This window comes from Coregonus clupeaformis, chromosome 16 (genome assembly GCF_020615455.1).
Source record: "Coregonus clupeaformis isolate EN_2021a chromosome 16, ASM2061545v1, whole genome shotgun sequence".
Lineage (NCBI taxonomy): Eukaryota > Metazoa > Chordata > Actinopteri > Salmoniformes > Salmonidae > Coregonus > Coregonus clupeaformis.
Window position 1 is genome coordinate 13,807,070 of NC_059207.1, and position 22,183 is coordinate 13,829,252.

The following is a 22,183-nucleotide window of genomic DNA, read 5'->3' on the forward strand; positions in this document are numbered from 1 at the left end:
AGGGTCAGGTGAGGAGGTACCAGTGGAGACCACCACTAAACCACAGGACCAGTTCACTGTAGCAAACCGATGAGACCGAAATCAGAGAGACTGAGAGCACATCTGAGACTCCAAGTGTTGATTCTTCAAAAGTGTTCACACAGTCCCAGGAATCCACATCAACCCAATCTCCTTCCATGTCAAGCTCAGGTAAACCAACAGAGGCTTCCACAGCCTCTTTCACAGAGCAGGGTAGTGGTGACTTGACAATAGACTCTACAGCTGAGGCTGAAGGGACAGAGGAGGAGAGTTCAGGTGAAGACATCTCAGACGTGTCTACTAAGCAACCTGCAAGCACAACTGCTCCTCTCCTGTCTAGTCCAGCAACAACAAAGGAAGAATTTACCACATTGTCTGTCAGCAGTGACACCACCCTTGAAACAGCTGTTGATGTTGATGTAACTCTATCATCTGGCACAACTGCAGAGGTACCTAAGGTTATTTCTAGCACAGCTCAGACCCCAGAAAGTGAGGTGACAGAAAGAGAAAAAAGCAGTACAGAGAAACTCTCAGTTGCTTTCATTTCAGATTTAACACTCACAGACGATGAAAGCTCAGGTGACCAGACCCCTGATATATGTACCAAAGAGTATTTTACTGCAACAGTTTCTCCTGTATACAGCACAATCAAAGCAGAACAAATGGCATTCATGACTAAAGTTTCTTCTCTGTTCAGCACTGAGAAGCCAAAACAAATAGCGACCACAGTGTCACAGGACACTGCAACAGCGGAGTTGAAAATGACTGCTGCTGCTACTACAGGTTCTTCTCTACATAGCACAGAGAAAACTGCTCATTTTGAGACTACCATCCTAGAAGAGGAGAGCTCAGGAGATCAGACTCCTGATATGTTTACTACTCAGTCAGCTGCCACCCCTCTTTCTCCACTGTATAGCACAGTCAGACCAGAACAGCCAGAGTTGCCATCAAGCTCAGAAATGCCATCAGTTCTTCCCATTATTGATGAAACAGAGACACGCGCCGTCCTCACTTCAGAAGTGGATGGAATGTCAAGTGGTTCAACAATTGAAATGTTCACCAAGGAGTCTGAATCAACAACTGCATCCACATCAGAGTCAGTTAGTACTTACACTACATCAAGACCAACAGTAACCTCAAGTTCAATCTTGACCCTTACAGAGGAAGATGGTTCCGGTGACCAGGCCCCTGATATGTTTAGCAAGGTGCCAACCTCAACGATTGAGTTTGTCAGTAGTTCTACCACTCCATATACATTGACTGGACAGGTGACGGAACAAACCAGTGGATCAACACAGGTTATCCACAGCACCTCTACACCCATAGACATGGAGGGATTTGGAATCTCAACAACAGAGGATGACATGGATGGATTTGGAAACTCAACAACAGAGGGTGAGCAAAAGACAAGTCAAGCTGAAGGGTTTGTTGAGGAGGTACCAGTGGAGACCACCACTAAACCACAGGACCAGTTCACTGCAGCAACTGATGAGACCGAAATCAGAGAGTCTGAGAGCACATCTAAGACTCCAAGTGTTGATTCTTCAAAAGTGTTCACACAGTCCCAGGAATCCACATCAACCCAATCTCATCTCTCCACTAGCACAGCTGAGACAATAGAATCATCCAGTGCTTCATTGTCTGAGCAAGGAAGTGGAGACTTCACAGAACCGTCTAGTTCAGAAAGTGAGGCCACAGAGGATGAGAGTTCAGGTGATGACACATCTGCTGTTACAACAGCCCCACTGCAAACTACATCATCTTCAACAGACTCAGTGTTTACAAAATCAGTAAGCACTGAGGTAACTGATGGAACCAAGGGGGTTGAACAGACAGAAGAACCAACAGGCACCGAGGGATCTTCAGATGGCCCTGTCTCTAGTGTGACATCCTCAATGGTCACATTCAAAGACGAGGAGAGCTCTGGCGACCTGACACGTGATATGTGTACCAAGGAATCTACTACAGCATCATCACTAGGGTCAGAAGCTGTTATGACCACATCTTCTTCCTCAGTCATCAGCAGTGACCAATTCCAATTCACAACTTTAGGAACAGTCATCACACCCACAGAAGAAATAGATGAAACACACATAGACACTCCCACTGTAGCAGTTGAAACTTTGGAGCATTCTGTGGACCAAACAACTGGACTAGCAAGCACATCAAAACCATTTGTCACTTCCTTCACTTACGTAGACATGGGGGGCTCGGGAATCTCACCAACAGATGATGACCAGGAGACAAGTCAAGCTGAAGGGTCAGGTGAAGAGGTACCAGTGGAGACCACCACTAAACCACAGGACCAGTTCACTGTAGCCACAGATGAGACCGAAATCAGAGAGACTGAGAGCACATCTAAGACTCCAAGTGTTGATTCTTCAAAAGTGTTCACACAGTCCCAGGAATCCACATCAACCCAATCTCCTTCCATGTCAAGCTCAGGTAAACCAACAGAGGCTTCCACGGCCTCTTTCACAGAGCAGGGTAGTGGTGACTTGACAATAGACTCTACAGCTGAGGCTGAAGGGACAGAGGAGGAGAGTTCAGGTGAAGACATCTCAGACGTGTCTACTAAGCAACCTGCAAGCACAACTGCTCCTCTCCTGTCTAGTCCAGCAACAACAAAGGAAGAATTTACCACATTGTCTGTCAGCAGTGACACCACCCTTGAAACAGCTGTTGATGTTGATGTAACTCTATCATCTGGCACAACTGCAGAGGTACCTAAGGTTATTTCTAGCACAGCTCAGACCCCAGAAAGTGAGGTGACAGAAAGAGAAAAAAGCAGTACAGAGAAACTCTCAGTTGCTTTCATTTCAGATTTAACACTCACAGACGATGAAAGCTCAGGTGACCAGACCTCTGCTATATTTATCAAAGAGTCTGTTACGGCAACGGTTTCTTCTGTATACAGCACAATCAAAGCAGAACAAATGACATTCATGACTAAAGTTTATTCTCTGTTCAGCACTGAGAAGCCAAAACAAAGAGCGACCACAGTGTCACAGGACACTGCAACAGCGGAGTTGAAAATGACTGCTGCTGCTACTACAGGTTCTTCTCTACATAGCACAGAGAAAACTGCTCATTTTGAGACTACCATCCTAGAAGAGGAGAGCTCAGGAGATCAGACTCCTGATATGTTTACTACTCAGTCAGCTGCCACCCCTCTTTCTCCACTGTATAGCACAGTCAGACCAGAACAGCCAGAGTTGCCATCAAGCTCAGAAATGCCATCAGTTGTTCCCATTATTGATGAAACAGAGACACGCGCCGTCCTCACTTCAGAAGTGGATGGAATGTCAAGTGGTTCAACTATTGAGATGTTCATCAAGGAGTCTGATGCAACAACTGCATCCACATCAGAGTCAGTTAGTACTTACACTACATCAAGACCAACAGTAACCTCAAGTTCAATCTTGACCCTTACAGAGGAAGATGGTTCCGGTGACCAGGCCCCTGATATGTTTAGCAAGGTGCCAACCTCAACAATTGAGTTTGTCAGTAGTTCTACCACTCCTTATACATTGACTGGACAGGTGACGGAACAAACCAGTGGATCAACACAGGTTACCCACAGGACCTCTACACCCATAGACATGGAGGGATTTGGAATCTCAACAACAGAGGATGACATGGATGGATTTGGAAACTCAACAACAGTGGGTGAGCAAAAGACAAGTCAAGCTGAAGGGTTTGTTGAGGAGGTACCAGTGGAGACCACCACTAAACCACAGGACCAGTTCACTGCAGGAACTGATGAGACCGAAATCAGAGAGACTGAGAGCACATCTAAGACTCCAAGTGTTGATTCTTCAAAAGTGTTCACACAGTCCCAGGAATCCACATCAACCCAATCTCATCTCTCCACTAGCACAGCTGAGACAATAGAATCATCCAGTGCTTCATTGTCTGAGCAAGGAAGTGGAGACTTCACAGAACCGTCTAGTTCAGAAAGTGAGGCCACAGAGGATGAGAGTTCAGGTGATGACACATCTGCTGTTACAACAGCCCCACTGCAAACTACATCATCTTCAACAGACTCAGTGTTTACAAAATCAGTAAGCACTGAGGTAACTGATGGAACCAAGGGGGTTGAACAGACAGAAGAACCAACAGGCACCGAGGGATCTTCAGATGGCCCTGTCTCTAGTGTGACATCCTCAATGGTCACATTCAAAGACGAGGAGAGCTCTGGCGACCTGACACCTGATATGTGTACCAAGGAATCTACTACAGCATCATCACTAGGGTCAGAAGCTGTTATGACCACATCTTCTTCCTCAGTCATCAGCAGTGACCAATTCCAATTCACAACTTTAGGAACAGTCATCACACCCACAGAAGAAATAGATGAAACACACATAGACACTCCCACTGTAGCATTTGAAACTTTGGAGCATTCTGTGGACCAAACAACTGGACTAGCAAGCACATCAAAACCATTTGTCACTTCCTTCACTTACGTAGACATGGGGGGCTCGGGAATCTCACCAACAGATGATGACCAGGAGACAAGTCAAGCTGAAGGGTCAGGTGAAGAGGTACCAGTGGAGACCACCACTAAACCACAGGACCAGTTCACTGTAGCAACCGATGAGACCGAAATCAGAGAGACTGAGAGCACATCTGAGACTCCAAGTGTTGAATCTTCAACAAAAGAGTTCACACAGTCCCAGGAATCCACATCAACCCAATCTCCTTCCATGTCAAGCTCAGGTAAACCAACAGAGGCTTCCACGGCCTCTTTCACAGAGCAGGGTAGTGGTGACTTGACAATAGACTCTACAGCTGAGGCTGAAGGGACAGAGGAGGAGAGTTCAGGTGAAGACATCTCAGACGTGTCTACTAAGCAACCTGCAAGCACAACTGCTCCTCTCCTGTCTAGTCCAGCAACAACAAAGGAAGAATTTACCACATTGTCTGTCAGCAGTGACACCACTCTTGAAACAGCTGTTGATGTTGATGTAACTCTATCATCTGGCACAACTGCAGAGGTACCTAAGGTTATATCTAGCACAGCTCAGACCCCAGAAAGTGAAGTGACAGAAAAAGCAACAAACAGCACGGAGAAATCCTTAGTTGCTTTCATTTCAGATATAACACTCACAGACGATGAAAGCTCAGGTGCCCAGACCCCTGATATGTTTACCAAAGAGTCTGTTACTGCAATGGTTTCTTCTGTATACATCACAGTCAAAGCAGAACAAATGACATCCACGACTAAAGTTTCTTCTCTGTTCAGCACCAAGACACCAAGACCGGTAATGACTACAGCATCACATGAAACTGCAACAGCTGAGACATCAAAACTTACAATCACTGCAGCTTCTTCTCTATATAGCACTGAGAAACCTACGACAATGTCAGAAGGAACTGCAACAGCAGAGAGTGAAAAGACTGCCACAACTACAGCAACTTCTCTGTTCAGCACTGATAAACCAGGACAAATTGTGACGACAGCGTCACATGAAACTGCAACAGCTGAGAATGCAAGAAGTGCTACAACTTCAGCTTCTTCTTTGTATAGTATTGAGAATCCATCAGTTGCTTCCATTTCAGATTTAACCTCCACAGATGAAGAGAGCTCTGGGGACCAGACCCCCGATATGTTTAAAATAGAGTCTGCCACTGCAATTGTTTCTTCATTGTACAGCACTGTGAAAGCAGTGACAACCACAACAATGCCACATGTAAAGACCACAGGAGAGAGCGAAGTTACAAAAGAAACAGAGAAAACATCAGGCACAGAACAACTTGTTGTTACCGTCACTGTTACACCATCCACTTTGCCAGATATTGAAGACGTGGTGGACTATGACGATAGTGCAGGGCCTTCACTGGTTCAATCTATATCTTCTTCACCCACTCAAACTACCACAAAACCTGAAAGAGAACCTACCATAGTCAGTGTTGCTCCTGACCCAGATGACGAGAGCTCAGGTGATCAGACCTCTGACATGTTCACCAAAGAGTCTGTCACTGCGACAGTGTCCTCTCTTTTCAGTACTGTCAAAACAGAACAGGTATTGACCACAGCAATGTCAACAACAGCACAAGATTCTCAGTCTTCCAAGTCACCTCACTCTGACTACACTAGTCCCAAGACATCTGGTGTCGATGAGGAAACCAAATGGATGTCATTCACAACCACACAACAACCATCAACAGTGAGAGATACATTCAGTGAGGCAACAGGCCAAACAGAATCCATTGTGACAAGCACACCAGGCCCAGATGACAAGGGTCATGTCAGCCCAGATACAGAAACCACCGTCAGTCCAGATGTTACACAGCCCCCTGTTACTGTGAGTGATCGCACAACTATGAGTGACCGTACAACACACCGATTCCATATAACCGAAAGAGACCATACTACGACAAGAGCCCATACAACAGTAGGTGATCATTCATCTGATGGAGACCACACAGTAGCAAGAGACCACACAACTGTCAGAGACCATACAACAGTGCCTTTTAGATCACAGTCATCCACAGTCACTGCTCTCCCCTCTATTATCTACCAGGGTGTTACTGACCAGCAGGTTATGATAGTCACCTCAACAAGCAGCCAAACCAAGACTGACCAGACCCCCACCATGGTGCTGCACGGTACGAAACCATCGACAAGCACAGTTATCATATTTACAGAGGAGGCCGGAGATGAGGACACACTGTTCTCCACTGTCACAGACAGCATGACCACAACCCCTGAGATTATCACTAAAGATGAAACCATCATTGACGCTGATACTGTGGCAATGGTTGACCTCTCCTCACCGCTCTACCCCACCATCGTTACAGAGGAAGCAGGGGGAGTCACAGCCATTACCATGACACCACAGTCCTCAATTGCAATGACAGAGGAACCTGAAGGGTCTGGGACAGATGTCTATTTGTCTTCCACAATTGACTCACTGAGTCTGGCTACAACACAAATCCCATCAGTCACCTCTGTAGATATATCTGCAGAGGCAAGTGCTGAGACAACAAGCAGGTCTGCAAAAGTTAAACATTCAGAGACTGTGAGAACGACCACCTTGTCATCTGTAGGGGATGTTTTTAGTGAGGCGTCTACTTCAGTGGTTGTGTCCTCTAAAGCTCAAACCACCCAAGCCAGAGCACTGTCCACGGAGTCCAGCTCTCAGACGGCCTTCACCACACCATATGTGTTTGTTGATGAGTTCTCCGGAGATGATGTCACTGGTGAGGAGTCTGATGCAGAGCCTACTCCTTCTGCCCCTGTATCAACCCAAGCATCAACTCTCCCCATAGATACAAGCTCACAGACCACAGTTAGCAGTGAGGAAGATGAATTCCCGACAGATGCAATGGAATTATCCACCACCCCTTCTCCTACTACTGTTAAAGCTACAGTAGAAGACACATCTGATGAGGATTCTGAAATGGAGACCACAACAACTTTATCTAATTCCACCCAAGCCACCAAGCTGTCTGCCACTACTACACAGAAGATGCCAGTGTCCACTGAGGAAGACAAAGAGACTGTGAAACCAACCAGCCCATTGCCTGTTGATGAGTCTTCAGGAGATGACGACTCTGAAGGCTCTGGATCTGAGACCTTCACCTCTGTAGTGGAGCCCTCCCAAACCACAACCCCCACCCCAGAAACAAGCTCAACATCTGCTAAGCAGGGTGAAGCGATAGAGATTACCACTCTAGTACCTTCATCCTTAGAGGAGGGCATCTCTGGGGATGACATGAAGACTTCGACTCCCAAACCCTTTGAAGCCACATCCTCCCTGTATAGCAAAGATAAACCATTGGTTGCTTCTATTTCGGAGTTAACCTCCACAGATGAAGAAAGCTCTGGTGACCCAACCCCTGAAACGTTTACCAAAGAGTCTGTTATTGTAAATGAACAAATGACATCCACAACTACAGTTTCTTCTCTGTTCAGCACTGAGAAACCAGGACAAGTAACAACAACGTCACATGAAACTGTGACAGATGAGACTGCAAGGACTGCTACAACTTCAGCTTCTTCTCTGTACAGCACTGAGAAACCTTCACTTGCTTCAATTTCAGATATAACCTCCACAGACGAAGAGAGCTCTGTTGACCAGACCACTGATATGTTTCCCAAAGCGTCTAAAACTACTACAGTTTCTCCATTTGACAGCACTGTCAAAATGGAGCAGGTAACAGCCACAACAATGTCACCTGAAAAAGCAACAGCAGAGATTGAAAAGACTACAACTACTACAGGTTTGTCTCTGTTTAGCACAGAGAAAACAAAGAAAGCTTCCTCCCAGCCAAGTTTGTCTGTCCATTCCACTGTTGCGCCATCTGCAATGCCAGATGTGGTAGAACATTTTGTCACCACTTTTGTCCCCAAGGTGGACGTGACAAAACCTGAAGAATCTTTCCAACAGGCTAGGTCTGAAATTGCATTTACCCAACATCCTCTCACTGATCTCTCTTCTGAAGAAACTGCAGAGGCCACCACAAGTCCCATGTTGCCTGAGGTAGATTCAAGGGACTCCATTGACACTGTAACAACATCTGCACAGGGCTCAGAATCACCTTTTGTCCCAATGGTTTCTACAGCAATACCATCTACATCAGAAGTTAAAGGTTTAAGCCAGGTACCTAGAACAGAGGGAGTTTCGACTGATATAGAGGACAGCTCAGAACAAGACAGTGAGGTTGAAGGGACTTCCACTCCCACCAGTTTCTCTATAAAGGAGGAAGTGACTGGGGATACTGTTACTTCTCAAGTCGAGGAGATCGTCACTGCAGTGTACGGTACACCTGCTACCGCTACTGTCACAACTATTTTCCCAGACATTTATCAAGAAGTGGACTATGAGAATATTTCAAATCTGTCACAGGCTGAATCTAAACCTGCTGTTCAAACAACCACAAAACCTGAGGGAGAACCTGCAACTGTCAGCACTGCCCCTGACACAAGTTCAGTCCTCACCTCTATCGCCGAAGAGAGCTCAGGTGACCAGATTCCTGGTATGTTTACCAAAGAGTATGCAACTACAACTTCTACAGTTTCCTTTCTGTTTAGCACAGAGAAACCCACAACAATCTCACATGAATCTGTAAAAGCAGAGAGTGAAGTCACAGAGGAAACAGAGGGACCATTAGGCTCAGAAAAGCCATCAGTTAGTCCTGCTGTTGATGAGGCAGAGACAAAACCAGTTCTGTCCTCTACAGATGAGGAGAGTACAGGTGACCATACCACTGATATGTCTGTCACTACAGCAGTTTCTTCTGTACACAGCACTGTCAAAGCAGAACAAATGACAACCACAGTAATGCCACATGTGATGTCAACAACAACGTCACCAGAAGAGACTGCAGCCATTGATCCGACAGAAACACCAACAGACTCAAAGGAGTTAGCAACTCCTGGTGTTGATGACACAGAAACAGGTCCTACAGATGAAGAGAGTTCTGGAGATGAGACAAGTCCGATGACCACCCAGGAGTCTCCTGTAACAGAAGCTCATTTGCACAGTAGCACAGCCAAGCCATTGCAGACATCAACATCACCAGTCTATGAATCCGTGGCTGACCTTACCTCTCCTGAAACAACTGCTGATAGTGAAGAAACTAAACAGACAGACATAACAAACACAGGACAGCCATCAGGTGTTCCCAGTTCAGTGAAAAGCACAGTGATCTCAGTCCTACCTGATAACGATGAGGAGAGCTCAGGTGACCAAACCCCTGATATGTTTACCAAAGACTCACCAACTACTACAGTTTCCTCTGTGTTTAGCACAGAGGAACCTACAACAACATCACAGGAAACTGTAACAGCGGAGAGTGAAGTCACTGAGCAAACAGAGAGACCATCAGGCTCGGACAAACCATCAGTTACCATCTCTGTCTTACCTTCTACAGATGACCAGAGCTCAGGTCACCAGACAAGTGAGGGTTTCACCACAGACGCTTCTGCAACAAAAGATCCTCTCCTGGCTAGCACAGTCCAGCCAATTGCCTCTGTCCATTCCACTGAGGCACCATCAGAGTCTGACGTGGTGGTCCAGTTTGTCACAACATTTGCCCCCAAACCAGACATGACAACACCAGAGGAATCGTTTGAACAGGCCAGGTCGGAGATAACATTTACTCATCATCCTCATACTGATGTCTCTTCTGAGGAAACGGCAATGCCCACAACCAGTCCCATGCTGCCTGAGGAAGATTCAAGCCAGTCTTTTGAAACTATAACTGCACCTGCACAGAGCTCAGAATCAACTTTTGTCTCTACTGCTTCTCCAGTGAAGAATGATGCTCTACTATCCACATCAGAGGCAGAGGAACAAGTTGAAGCTTTAAGCCAGGTACCTACAACGGAGGAGACTAGTGCAGAGGGCAGCTCCGAACAAGAGACTGTGGTTGAAGAGACAAGCATTCCTTCCATTGTTTCTCCTCTAACTGAGAAAGTATTAGAAACTAAAGTGTACAGCACGCCATCTGCAATAACAGACATTGATGAAATGGTGGACTATGAAAGTATCTCAGAGCCCGTACAGGTTGAATCTACACCTTCCATCGTTATAACCACCACAAAGCCTGAGGTGGAAGTAACAGCGCTCAGCACTGCCCCAACACAGACTGTCCCAACACAGACTGTCCCAACACAGAAGATTGAGAGTGTGTCATCAAGTTCAGAGAGCAGTTCAACGAGCAGATCAGAGGAAGTGTCCAGCCCATCTGTGACTCAGTCAGTATTAGCCTCCTACAGCTCAGAAAGCAGTTTGGGGGAAAAGGTGACCATAGCTTCCACTGTGAAGCCAGAGAGTGACACAACAGAGGAGACCACCTCATCCCTCTCTGTGACTCAAACAGAACTGGCAGCCGCCGTCACTGGTTCACCCTTTCTCACGACTCCTAGGGCTGAAATTGAGTCAGCCGGTTCTGAGAGCAGTCCAGAAGAAAATACAGTTTCTGAGAAGCCAGAGATTGACACTATGGAGGAAACCACCCAATCGTCGGCTGAGATTCAGACCGGGTTTTTGCCAGGTGTCACCAGTCCACCATCTCGCCAGTCTCCAGACGCTGGGGCGGAGTCCCTTAGTGTCATAAGCTCCTCTGAGAAACAGGAAGCACAGGGTGAAATTGAGGAAGTTGTTACTCCTGCCACTGAGATGCCAACGAGGGAAAAGCCAGAGTACACAACTGTATCGCCAGCAGAAACACAGAACCAGACAGAATCAGTCACTACAATCCACAGCATTCCTTCATCTGTGTCTGAGGAGGAGGAAATCGTGGACTATGATAATGTATCAGGATCTACGTTAGTCGAGGGTGAACCCCCCATCAAGGGAGTGGAAACTACCACTTCAGCTGAGACCAGACTGGATTTGGGGCACATGATCGTTGGCGAGACAGTTGAAATTGCAGGTATGTGCTTGTTAATGATACAATGATATTGTGTGCTATGGAAATATCATCATATCATCATTTTAAATGTTTGTCATTTAACATTTGTCTTCTCTAGAATGTGAAATCAATTGAATGTTTGTTTTCCTTTTTCTACTTCAAATCTAAAACACAGGCATCCACTCCTGCGCTGAGAACATTTGTCTGAATGGGGGCTCTTGTTACAGAAGCGGAAGTCTCCCCTCTTGCAGCTGTGCCCCTGGCTACAGTGGAGATCGTTGTGAAACAGGTATGCCAAAAATGGTTTTCAGTCAGTGGAGGACCAAGCGTTTTAGAGTATGATCAGTCTCAATATGCTAATGAGATTCATCTCAAAGAAAGGACCAATTATATCCTGAAGGCCACATCTATGTGTAGGCCTTTCATCTTGTTGGTTTACTAGTGTAGCATCGGGTGCAGCAGCCATGTGCCAAAATTTGACTACGGGTATTATCGGCATGCTGTAATTTGAATACAGAGTTCATCAGACATGCATTTGTTTTGCATGTCCACCTCCTCCATGTCTCAACGGTTATGCAGTTGTTCTATCTGTTTGTTTTATTTCCTGTGCAGTGTAATTTACCCATGCTTTTTCCACACATTTCTTTTCAGATGTTGATGAATGTCAGTCCAACCCCTGTCACAACGGAGGTACCTGCGTTGACGGCCTGAATTCTTTCACCTGTGTTTGCCTCTCAAGCTACGCTGGATTCTATTGTGAAGAAGGTAGGTTAGTTAGAATATCCATGGGATCTGTCAGTAAACATTTCTCTCCTCATCGAACATCAGCTGAATGAAAGCATTCGAGTAGGTATTTGATTTAGGTTATTCCAGCTAACCCTTTTTCTCCATCACTCAGGCACTAGGACTTATAAAAGCTTGCCATGCAAAGGAGAATATGACATAGTAAAATAAACAATATCAGTGTTCTTAGCAACGGTGTGAGGTGCTCCAGCGCTGGTTTCTATTTCCCACAAAAATACATCACTGATCATTGAATTTAGATCACAGAGGAAAGGAAGTTGGCTTTGTTGGGGGAAAGTCATAGATCTCCAGATAGCTGTGTGTGATATATCTTAATATGATCAGTTACCTGAGCCCTTGGGAAATAGAGTGAGACTCTGAGACTCTGAGTCATTCGGATACAGGAGGCAGCGTAGAAATGTGTAGTCCCCTCCCACCTCACGGCACAGCTCCATGCAGTGCCTTCTCCATAACCCCTGATGCTTCCACTCACAGACAGTCTCCGAGTCATAAACATCTTTTTTTATGTCTTCAGGACGTCCACATTTTACAGGCCTTAGTGTCGCCCTCAGGCACTCATACTATTAAGATATAGTGTTACGAAACAAAGTGTTACAGTCTCTTCCCATATCAGACAGACCACAGATTGTCACAGTTTTCCATGTCTGCGAACACAGTGGTCTATTAAAGAAATCACAGACATTTGGTTAATACCCACGAGTCCAGGTGTAAAGGCATTTTCCAGTACAGGTGTTTTAGACTTCATGTCCTCTCTTGCTCAGCTCAACAATGATCCAGTCGTTCGCTGGCCCTGAGCAGGGTATGTGAAAGGAATCAGTAGATGTTACTGCATTTGTTCAACAGAACCTGGGTTGAGACAGTCAAGTTTGAAGTTTGAATTGCACAAGTACAGTAAAATACCTGATTATGTCATCCAGACCAACTCATAGCCTCGTATTCTCTAGTGAGTCTATGGATTCACTGCACCCCATTTTGTCCCTGGTGTGTTGTCCCTGATGTGTTGACCCAGGGCATTATACATGCTAGCCAGTCTGTCCCGACCATACCCCGAATGTTGCTGCCATCACTCATCAGTGAGTCGGGGCTGGATCCCGTATGCTAAGACCTGGCTGTTTTCTCAGGGTCTCTTGCCAGGAGACAAACAGAGAAAAAGGCCACGATAAAGCTCTCTGTTTAGTCCATATACAGCTGTATTAAGGGAATAAGAGAGAGTAAATAGTAAATATAAGTAAATAGATGTGTCACAGTAGTATACACTGATTAGAGAGCAGTCTGAGATAACAGCATGGTCAGAGGGCTCAGGGTGACCTTATAAAGACACACAGTACCCCGCTCTTTGTCTCCTAATTATCTCCTGAACTTAATTGGTGTTGCACTGGAGGACAAAACCTAGATCAACATTCAGATAGGACCATGTTCCTACAGGTGTTGGGTAGGTTAGACATTCTTAGGGGAGAGTCTCTTTTTCAGTGAAAATATAGTGAAAGGTATTGGAATGTGTGTAACCCTCTTTTTCATTAATCATATTACCTTTTTTTGTGCCAAGTTGTAGACGCATGCATTGTTTACAACCTTTTTTCCCCCTCAATCAAAAACAGTTTTTGAAAATGATGTGTTTATTCATAGGCATTCTGTCCGTTGTAAAAGTCTGTGTCATTGTCTGTGGATTCCTAGCTGCTCTCATCTTTTTTATTGGACCGTTGGATACACGTCCATATTCTCTCTCTCTCTCTCTCTCTCTCTCTCTCTCTCTCTCTCTCTCTCTCTCTCTCTCTCTCTCTCTCTCTCTCTCTCTCTCTCTCTCTCTCTCTCTCTCTCTCTCCTTCTCCCCCTCTCTCTCTCCCTCTCTCTCCCTCTCTCTCTTTCTCCCCCCCTCTCTCTCTCTCTCTCTCTCTCTCACTCTCTCTCTCTCTCTCCTCAGACACTGAGACGTGTGACTACGGCTGGCACAAGTTCCAGGGCCACTGCTACAAGTACATCCCCCAGAGGAGGAACTGGGACACAGCGGAGAGAGAGTGCCGGGTACAGGGGTCACACCTCGCCAGCATCCTCTCCCATGATGAGCAGAAGTTTGTCAACCGTAAGTGTGATATCACACACATACACGTATGCACGTACACGCCACGAAAACAATACTATTAGTTGTAAACAAGACAACACAAGACACACAACCAACCATAGAATAATGCTCAATGACACAGTCTTAACCGTCTGTAAATAACTACAGTATGTCACAACAAGTGTACTTCTTAAGGCTGATTTACAACCCCTGCAGCTAATAGTAGGATTATCCTACATCTGGAATTTGCAGAAACACCAGGGAATTCCCAACAGATTTATCCTTGTCTTAAAGTCAGTGTAGGCTAATCTCATCAATTAATATGGGCTGTGGAGCAGAGAGGTATTGTGCATTACTACAGTAAGTTATTGGGTGGTTGGCAGCGACAGTGGAGTAGACGACAAACGTCTTGGCTGAGAGAGAGAGAGAGAGAGAACGCAGGCAGTTGGAACAGGAAGAGTGATGCATGTGTAGAAAAATGCCTCTCTCTTTATGGAGGGAGTGAAAAACGCCCAATAAGGCAGTGGAATCAACTCATTGACCCACTGTGTTTTATTGTGCCCTTCACGGCAGGCCTTGGACAGGACTACCAGTGGATCGGCCTGAACGATAAGATGTACGAGAATGACTTCTGCTGGACCGACAGCATGCCCATGGTAAGAAGGGGTTCTCACACATTTTTGCCTCAACAAACAATGTTGAATCCTGGTAAATATTTAGAGGGATACTGCTGACAAACACAGTAATCTGGGAGATGTGTCATTTCCTGCGGTGGTGAATGAGGAAACTCACTGTGGTCACTTTCCCATGACGTACCCTACTATCTCCTCTACACCCTGTTGGACAAGCTCACTTGCTTGGTGTCATGCTCATAGAAAAAAATTAATTGAACAGGCATCCCCATTCAAATCAATGATGGCATAATGGGTGGACTGTGCCGGCCATTGCGAGTGTACCCATAAAGGCAAAGCAGGAAGTAAAAGCAGGAAGTGTACCCAATAATCGGTGCGGTGATTTGTTGAATCAACTCAACTGACATTACAGAAATTACATTCCATCGCATGAGCCACATCAGTTAACATAATTTGAATGAACATTCTACATTACCATGGAAATTATTGCATCACAATACCAGGCAGCCATTGCAAGTGTAACCATGAGTTTACCAGTCAAATTGCCAGGGTTAGAGGTTACAAGCCTGTTCTATTAATTATATTGCTATAGTAATGCTACACTGCATGTCCAGTGACATGGGGTGCCTTTCACTAACAAAAAGCTCTGTCATTCACAAACTATAACAATAACCACGCTGGCTTGAATTGTGTATGTCTGTTGATTGTAATAGAGGGAGGAAAATAGACATACTGAGCCTCAGTATATGTAGTGTATGTGTCTGCACAAGTGGAAGCTTGTTTGTTTGTGGTCGTGTAAACGCACTGCAGATTCCCCTCACTAGACAGGAAAGTGGTTAATTACTACTTTCGGCCAGGTTGAACAGATTGGCTCTTCACTTCAAAGATAAGACCACACCATCACCAGAGAGAGAGGGTTGGGGGAAGGGTGGAGGACAGAGAGGGCCTGGGGGGCAGAAGATAAGCTGTGTCCTTTTGCGGGCAGATAGAACCCCCTCTCAGCTGAGAGAGATGGGAATAAAGGTATCAGTGACCCAGCAGGGAGAGGAGCTGACAGGCGCAGACAGGTACAGGCCTCTCCCTCTCCTCAGGAAGCACAGCAGGCAGCTGGGGGGAGGGCCACCAGCAGCCAGACACACAGATGGGCAGCACCTGTCCCCGGCAGCAGAGAGAGAGGTGGGGGTGGGTAGTGGTCCTGGGTGGGTGGGTGGTCAGCGTTACTGTATTGCGGCTTTATCTGGGAACCGAGTGTATCTACCTTAACAGTATTAAATTATCTCTTGTGTAAAACAACAAACACATTTAACACACACAACATTGATTCTCAATTCATTCAGGAATTGTAGGAATTATAATTTGCATGTGTGGGGTGGACAGGAGGGGGTAATTTTGGTTTTGTGTGAGGGAGAGGCTGTTTGATTATTTTGGGGAGGATGCGGGGGGGGCTGTTGTGGGCATTTGCTACGTCAGTCAGCTGAGCAGGAAGCTGAGGTTGTGTTTACTAACCGTAATAACAAGGTTCCTTGTGGGTTCCTGCATGGGGCCTCGGGGGAGGAACGGGGTGAGAGTGGGGGGTCACGGCTTTGAACAGACTGTTTGAACCTAAAGCCTAGCTGAGAGATGGTAGCTCTGATCAATGCAGCGGTGCATTGCACGCAGCTCTGCAGCTGTGTGTATACAGGTGTAGGATCTTAATTTGAGCCAGTTTGCTACAGCAGGAAAATTATCCTGAAGCAACAGGAAATGTGAATTATTATGTGGATTAAAATGTAGGGGTTGATACGTTTTTCATAAGAGAAAATCAAGTCTGACATTTAAAACTGGAAATTACAAAAATCCGAAGCTTTTTTTATAGCTCAAATACTCTAGTTTTACATTTTTGTATTGCAGGAAAGTTCTCCTGTAACAGGGTGATCAAATTAAGATCCTACATCTGTATGTGTGTGTGTGTGTGCGGAAATTATCGTGTGTTGAAGCAGAGTTACAATAGTAACATTGTCTGGATGTCCTTTGGGTGGTGGAACATTCTTGATACACACTGAAAACTATTGAGCGTGAAAAACCCAGCAGCGTTGCAGTTCTTGACACAAACCGGTGCGCCTGGCACCTACTACCATACCCCGTTCAAAGGCACTTAAACCTTTTGTCTTGCCCATTCACCCTCTGACTGGCACACATACACAATCCATGTCTCAATTGTCCTCATCTACACTGATTGAAGTGGATTTGACAAGTGACAGCAAAAAGGGATTATAGCTTTCACCTGGATTCACCTGGTCAGTCTATGTCATGAAAAGACCAGGTGTTCATAATGTTTTGTACACTCAGTGTACACACGGCTAAAATGCTGTTTCAGCCAATCAGCATCCAGGACCCAAACTACCCGGTTTATAATATCCAATACTTCACATTGGATCAAGATATCCTCCATCTTACAAATGTGCAATATGACGGTGTATATGTGGTAGAAACCTTGTTTTTCCCATGAGTGTTTCCATGCTGCACAGCACAACTGTAGCAGTATAACGTTTATCTGAGCTGGGCTCACAGGCTCAGTTTATTTTGTGATTTGGCCTCTTTTCAGTTCCTTTGTTTGGCTTTGGAGCGAAGCCTCTCACAGGGCTGGCGGGTGATGTCATAATGTAGCTGGGCAGTGGGTTACAGTGTCCTCTGGGAACTGAGGCAGCAGGGTGGAGGGGTGAGGGTGGAGTAGAGAAGGGTGGAGGGGGTGACGATAGAGGGATGGAGGGGGTGAGGAGAGAGGAGAGGGGTGGAGGGGGTGAGGATAGAGGAGTGGAGGGGGTGAGGAGAGAGGAGAGGGGGTGGAGGGGGTGAGGATAGAGGAGTGGAGGGGGTGAGGAGAGGGGGTGGAGGGGGTGAGGGGAGAGGGGTGAGGAGAGAGGAGAGAGGGGTGGAAGGTGTGAGGAGAGAGGGGGTGAGGAGAGAGGGGTGAAGGGGGTGTGGAGATAGGAGAGAGGGGGTGAGGAGAGAGAGGTAGAGGGGGTGAGGAAAGAGGGGGTAAGGAGATAGGGTGGAGAGGTTTAGGAGAGAGGGATGGAGGGAAAGAGGGTTGTTAGAGAGACAGAGGAGTAGGAGAGTCTGTTTGAAAGTAGGAGAAAGTAAAAAGTAATTTAGCTTACCCAAAGTCACAGTACATTCTACAGTTATCTATCTCCCCTGCAACTCTTCACCAAGTTGTCGCTGTAAGTGAAAAATTGTTTTCACACCATCTACCTGGTAAAATGAAGGTTAAATCGGATAAAAAAGTATTGTTGTGATGATGAGCTCAACATGACCATTATTATAGTTCCAGATGTGTCAATACGTCTGTGTTGATCTTAACAGGCAGAAGGAACATAGAGCCCTCCAGTGGATCGTCTAAGCATTACATTCAGCTGCCACATTTGAGTTATTCAGAAATTGCCCCACCAACCTAACTACACACTGGAAAGCTATTTTAACCTCATTGATAACCAATTACAATTATTTTCATATTTTCAACAGCATTTTTGCCTACATATTATTAATTAAAGTTCAAGTCCCTTAACTATCAATTGAGTCTAACTTGCACTTCTATGGAATAGCAATGGGTACTAACTACACAGGGTGCTGGTGGGTCATGTTAGGGGTAAGACATGTTTGGGAACCACTGTAAAGGTGCATGTACTGATTGGATGGCCTTTGCCCCAGAGTTGACTATCACTGACCATATCTATTGTTCCAATTATACCCCAGAGATAACGAGTGTGGCCAGCATGCTGTTAGCTGTCATTACATTTTTTACATTTTAGTCATTTAGCAGACGCTCTTATCCAGAGCGACTTACAGTTAGTGAGTGCATACATTTTTCATACTGGCCCCCCGTGGGAATCGAACCCACAACCCTGGCGTTGCAAGCGCCATGCTCTACCAACTGAGCTACAGGACTTGCTAGGTGTCTTTACTGTGATCCTGGTCCAATCCTTCTTATGATGATGAAGAAGGGGACAATGATGATGATGATGATCCAATCATGATGGTTTGTTTCTTCTTCTTTTCCCATAGCAATATGAGAACTGGCGTCCCAACCAGCCAGACAGTTTCTTCTCATCTGGAGAGGACTGTGTGGTGATGATCTGGCATGAGGACGGCCAGTGGAATGACGTGCCCTGCAACTACCATCTCACCTTCACCTGCAAGAAAGGCACAGGTAAGACAGAGATACAGTTTAAAAATGCCACAAAAGTACTTTAATGTTAGCCATAATTGTCCCATAATAATTGTCCCACCTAGATATCTTAAGATGAATGCACTAACTGTATGTCGCTCTGGACAGGAGCGTCTGCTAAATGACTAAAATGTAAATGTATTGAAGAGCCTTGTTGAGAGCTATTTTAATCCACTGACTGTGTACATTTCTGTATAATTCATTCATTCACTCATCCATCCATCCATCCATCCATCCATCCATCCATCCATCCATCCATCAATTCATTCATTCATTCATTCATTCATTCATTCATTCATTCATTCATTCATTCATTCATTCATCCATCCATCCATCCATCCATCCATCCATCCATCCATCCATTCAGCCATTCATTCTCCCATCAACCCCTGTGTGTTCTTCCCAGTGGCCTGTAACCAGCCCCCTCTGGTACAGAATGCTCGGACCTTCGGCAGGAAGAGGTCACGCTATGAGATCAACGCGCTGGTGAGGTACCAGTGTAGGGACGGCTTCATCCAGAGGCACGTGCCAACCATCCGTTGCCGTGAAGACGGCCGATGGGATATCCCCAAAATCGCCTGCATGAGTCGTGAGTACAGTAGATTGATTGATTGATTGATTCTAGTGAGGATCTCTCTGTTTACTGGTGTTCACTCCACAAGTGCTATTGTTTCTTCTTCAGCATCAAACTTCCAGAGGGCCTTCTGGAGGAGGCAGAGCTACAGCCTGTTCAGTAGCAACAACTACAAGCGGCGGTCCGACGAGGCGGCGGCCCGACATCATCATCCTCACCATCGAGGAAGGAGAGAGGGGAGATCGGTGATAAGGAGAAGCAGAAGACAATGATAGCCATGGTTACGCTAGGTTATGTCTACTCAGAACCAGCAGAGCCTACACTGTAGGAACGCAGGACTGTCACTTATGTGGATGTTTTTTAAATCGAATGAAAAAATTAGAAGAACATTTTAATGAAAAAAGGACTAAAAGAGAAACCCAAAGGATATTTACAATTTTCGTGCAGTTTTGATGATGAAATCTTCGAATGATGTGCCTTTTTAAAGAAATATTATTTTATGAATATTCTTATAAAGGGACACTATTTTATAACAAAGCCAAAGTGGATACCTTCAGCTGTCTACTGGGAAAGTGTACTGGTAAGTACTTTGGACCAAATAGTGCATTCATCCTCAACTATACGATTTTCTCAATTTTATACAGACTGGAGAGCGTTCAGCTCTTACATTGGGGAAAAGATACAGGCAAATACCAGCTTTTGTGAAATTATAGCGCTTATGTTATGCAAAAGAATACAATTAATTTGCCGAATAGTCTGTGCTACACAGGCACTAATAATCAAATGAATCCACAGTACACAATCCATCTCTCAGTTGAGGTCCTCTCAGTTATCCGGAAATTACATTTCAAAGAAAGAGGATCTATGCTTGGGTTTATCACCTCGTCAATAGAGGTCTTGTTGTTACACATGATTACTGTATGTATTTTATACAGAGTTTTTCATCCAATACCGAGCTTGGGACTATCAGATGACACACGTCATTGACCAATCAGATTTCAGATCACTGAAAGAAAAACTGAGGGGGGGCAGCTTTGAACAAATCGCCAGCTCTCTGTCATCAGCTGCAGTCTTCATCCCATCTCATCCATAGATATATAAAGAATATATTATGCGTTGATAATGGGTTAATGTTTGTGCACACCCATTTAACATTTTTGCTTTCTATTGTATGTTGAGAAACTAGAAAGGAGAAGTATTATTTGACTGAGGGCCAAATGAGTGTCTCTTCCTAAGCCATAAAGGCCTTATACATTGAAGTAAAGCCATAGACCTGTAAATTATTTGGCAGTGTTGAATGAAACTACAGAAGGGAAAGGAGGGTTATGGAATGTATGTTTTCTAGACAATATAACCTGGAATTCCTTGCTACGTTTACAACAAATGTGAGGTATTTTAATGTTACAAAAACAATGTTATAAAAATCCTTAAAACATTTTGCTTTGCTTCTGTTCTGCCGGTGGGGGTAACTTTTCTGTAGGTGACTAAAGCTCTTCGCTTCCATGTGCTGATTTCTTAGGTCAATGTAAAACTACTATTGAGAGAATGTACTTAGTGAAACACTCCGAAAGACTTGAACAAACACCTTTTTTAACAAAATAATTTATTTTTCAAGCTGCTCTTCCTCTTCTTGCTACGTTATTGTTTTGTAAGTGAAATATTCTGATGATGCAATCACTTGGTCTGACTAGTCTCAATTCTACATGTATTTTACATGCTTTGCAGGAGACAGCTAACATCACAGTATCTGAGTCAATGTGATGAAGATATTCCTTTACTACACACTACGCTAGATAGGCCTTATAATATGACATTTAGGGGTCAACAATGGACCAAAGTGTAGGGCTTCAATCAGCTGCAATTGCCCTGTCCCCGTCACAATATTACCAAACACTTTGTACAGATTTTGTGTTGCACAATTGATGACGGTCATCCAGCAGTTGTTGTCTTGTTTTGTTTGTCTTGTTTTGTTTGTTGTGTTTTAGCATTAAAGTGCACATAATAACGTTTTATATTTACAGTATAACTTTTTATTTTACAATGTGAAAGTCTGGGATGTTTGTGAAAGAAATGTTTAAAGAAAACAAGACTGTTTTACCTGCTCTCAGTCACCAAAGAAATAAAAACAAAAGTTTGTCGATTTTACTCGTGTGTCCTTTTTGTTTGTAAGTCACCACCATTACATGTATTGACAGTCTGGGGCAGGCTAGATTTCAAACCGTTACAAACCATGATTTAATGTTCAGCAGTAAGCTTTGACTTTTACTATGATCGTGGTGGTCAACAGGACTTCTCTTTGTTAGTAGTACAGTCCTATTACCAGCAGGTAGCGCTGTTTAACATTGAACTAGTTGCAAGACATGACCTTTACAGCTCAAAGCTTTGTCTACAGAAACCGCTGCTGTCAATGAACTGGAATGGCTACTTTCACTTGAAAATCTTGAGTAACTCCTGAACATTGGTTCCTTGCGACAATGCAACATGTATCCAGGAGGTGTCCTATTGCTGCCTGAACGTTT

The 22,183-nt window shown here is 44.9% G+C and overlaps 1 protein-coding gene across 2 annotated transcripts in view; it reads left to right on the forward strand.

Moving 5' to 3' along the window:
- Positions 1–21,809, forward strand: part of LOC121584455 (versican core protein) — a 54,560-nt gene extending 32,751 nt beyond the window's left edge. Inside the window, exons 1-8 of one of the 2 annotated variants that reach the window (XM_041900338.2) lie at positions 118–11,409; positions 11,564–11,677; positions 12,040–12,153; positions 14,114–14,272; positions 14,825–14,907; positions 18,928–19,072; positions 19,497–19,679; positions 19,773–21,809. In XM_041900338.2, the coding sequence (XP_041756272.2) occupies positions 177–11,409; positions 11,564–11,677; positions 12,040–12,153; positions 14,114–14,272; positions 14,825–14,907; positions 18,928–19,072; positions 19,497–19,679; positions 19,773–19,936 (12,195 nt within the window). In that variant the 5' untranslated portion in view covers positions 118–176 and the 3' untranslated portion in view covers positions 19,937–21,809. Of the gene's footprint in view, positions 1–117; positions 11,410–11,563; positions 11,678–12,039; positions 12,154–14,113; positions 14,273–14,824; positions 14,908–18,927; positions 19,073–19,496; positions 19,680–19,772 lie in introns of those variants that run through there. The other variant, XM_041900339.1, reaches the window with a different exon arrangement.
- Positions 21,810–22,183: the final 374 nt, after the last annotated feature.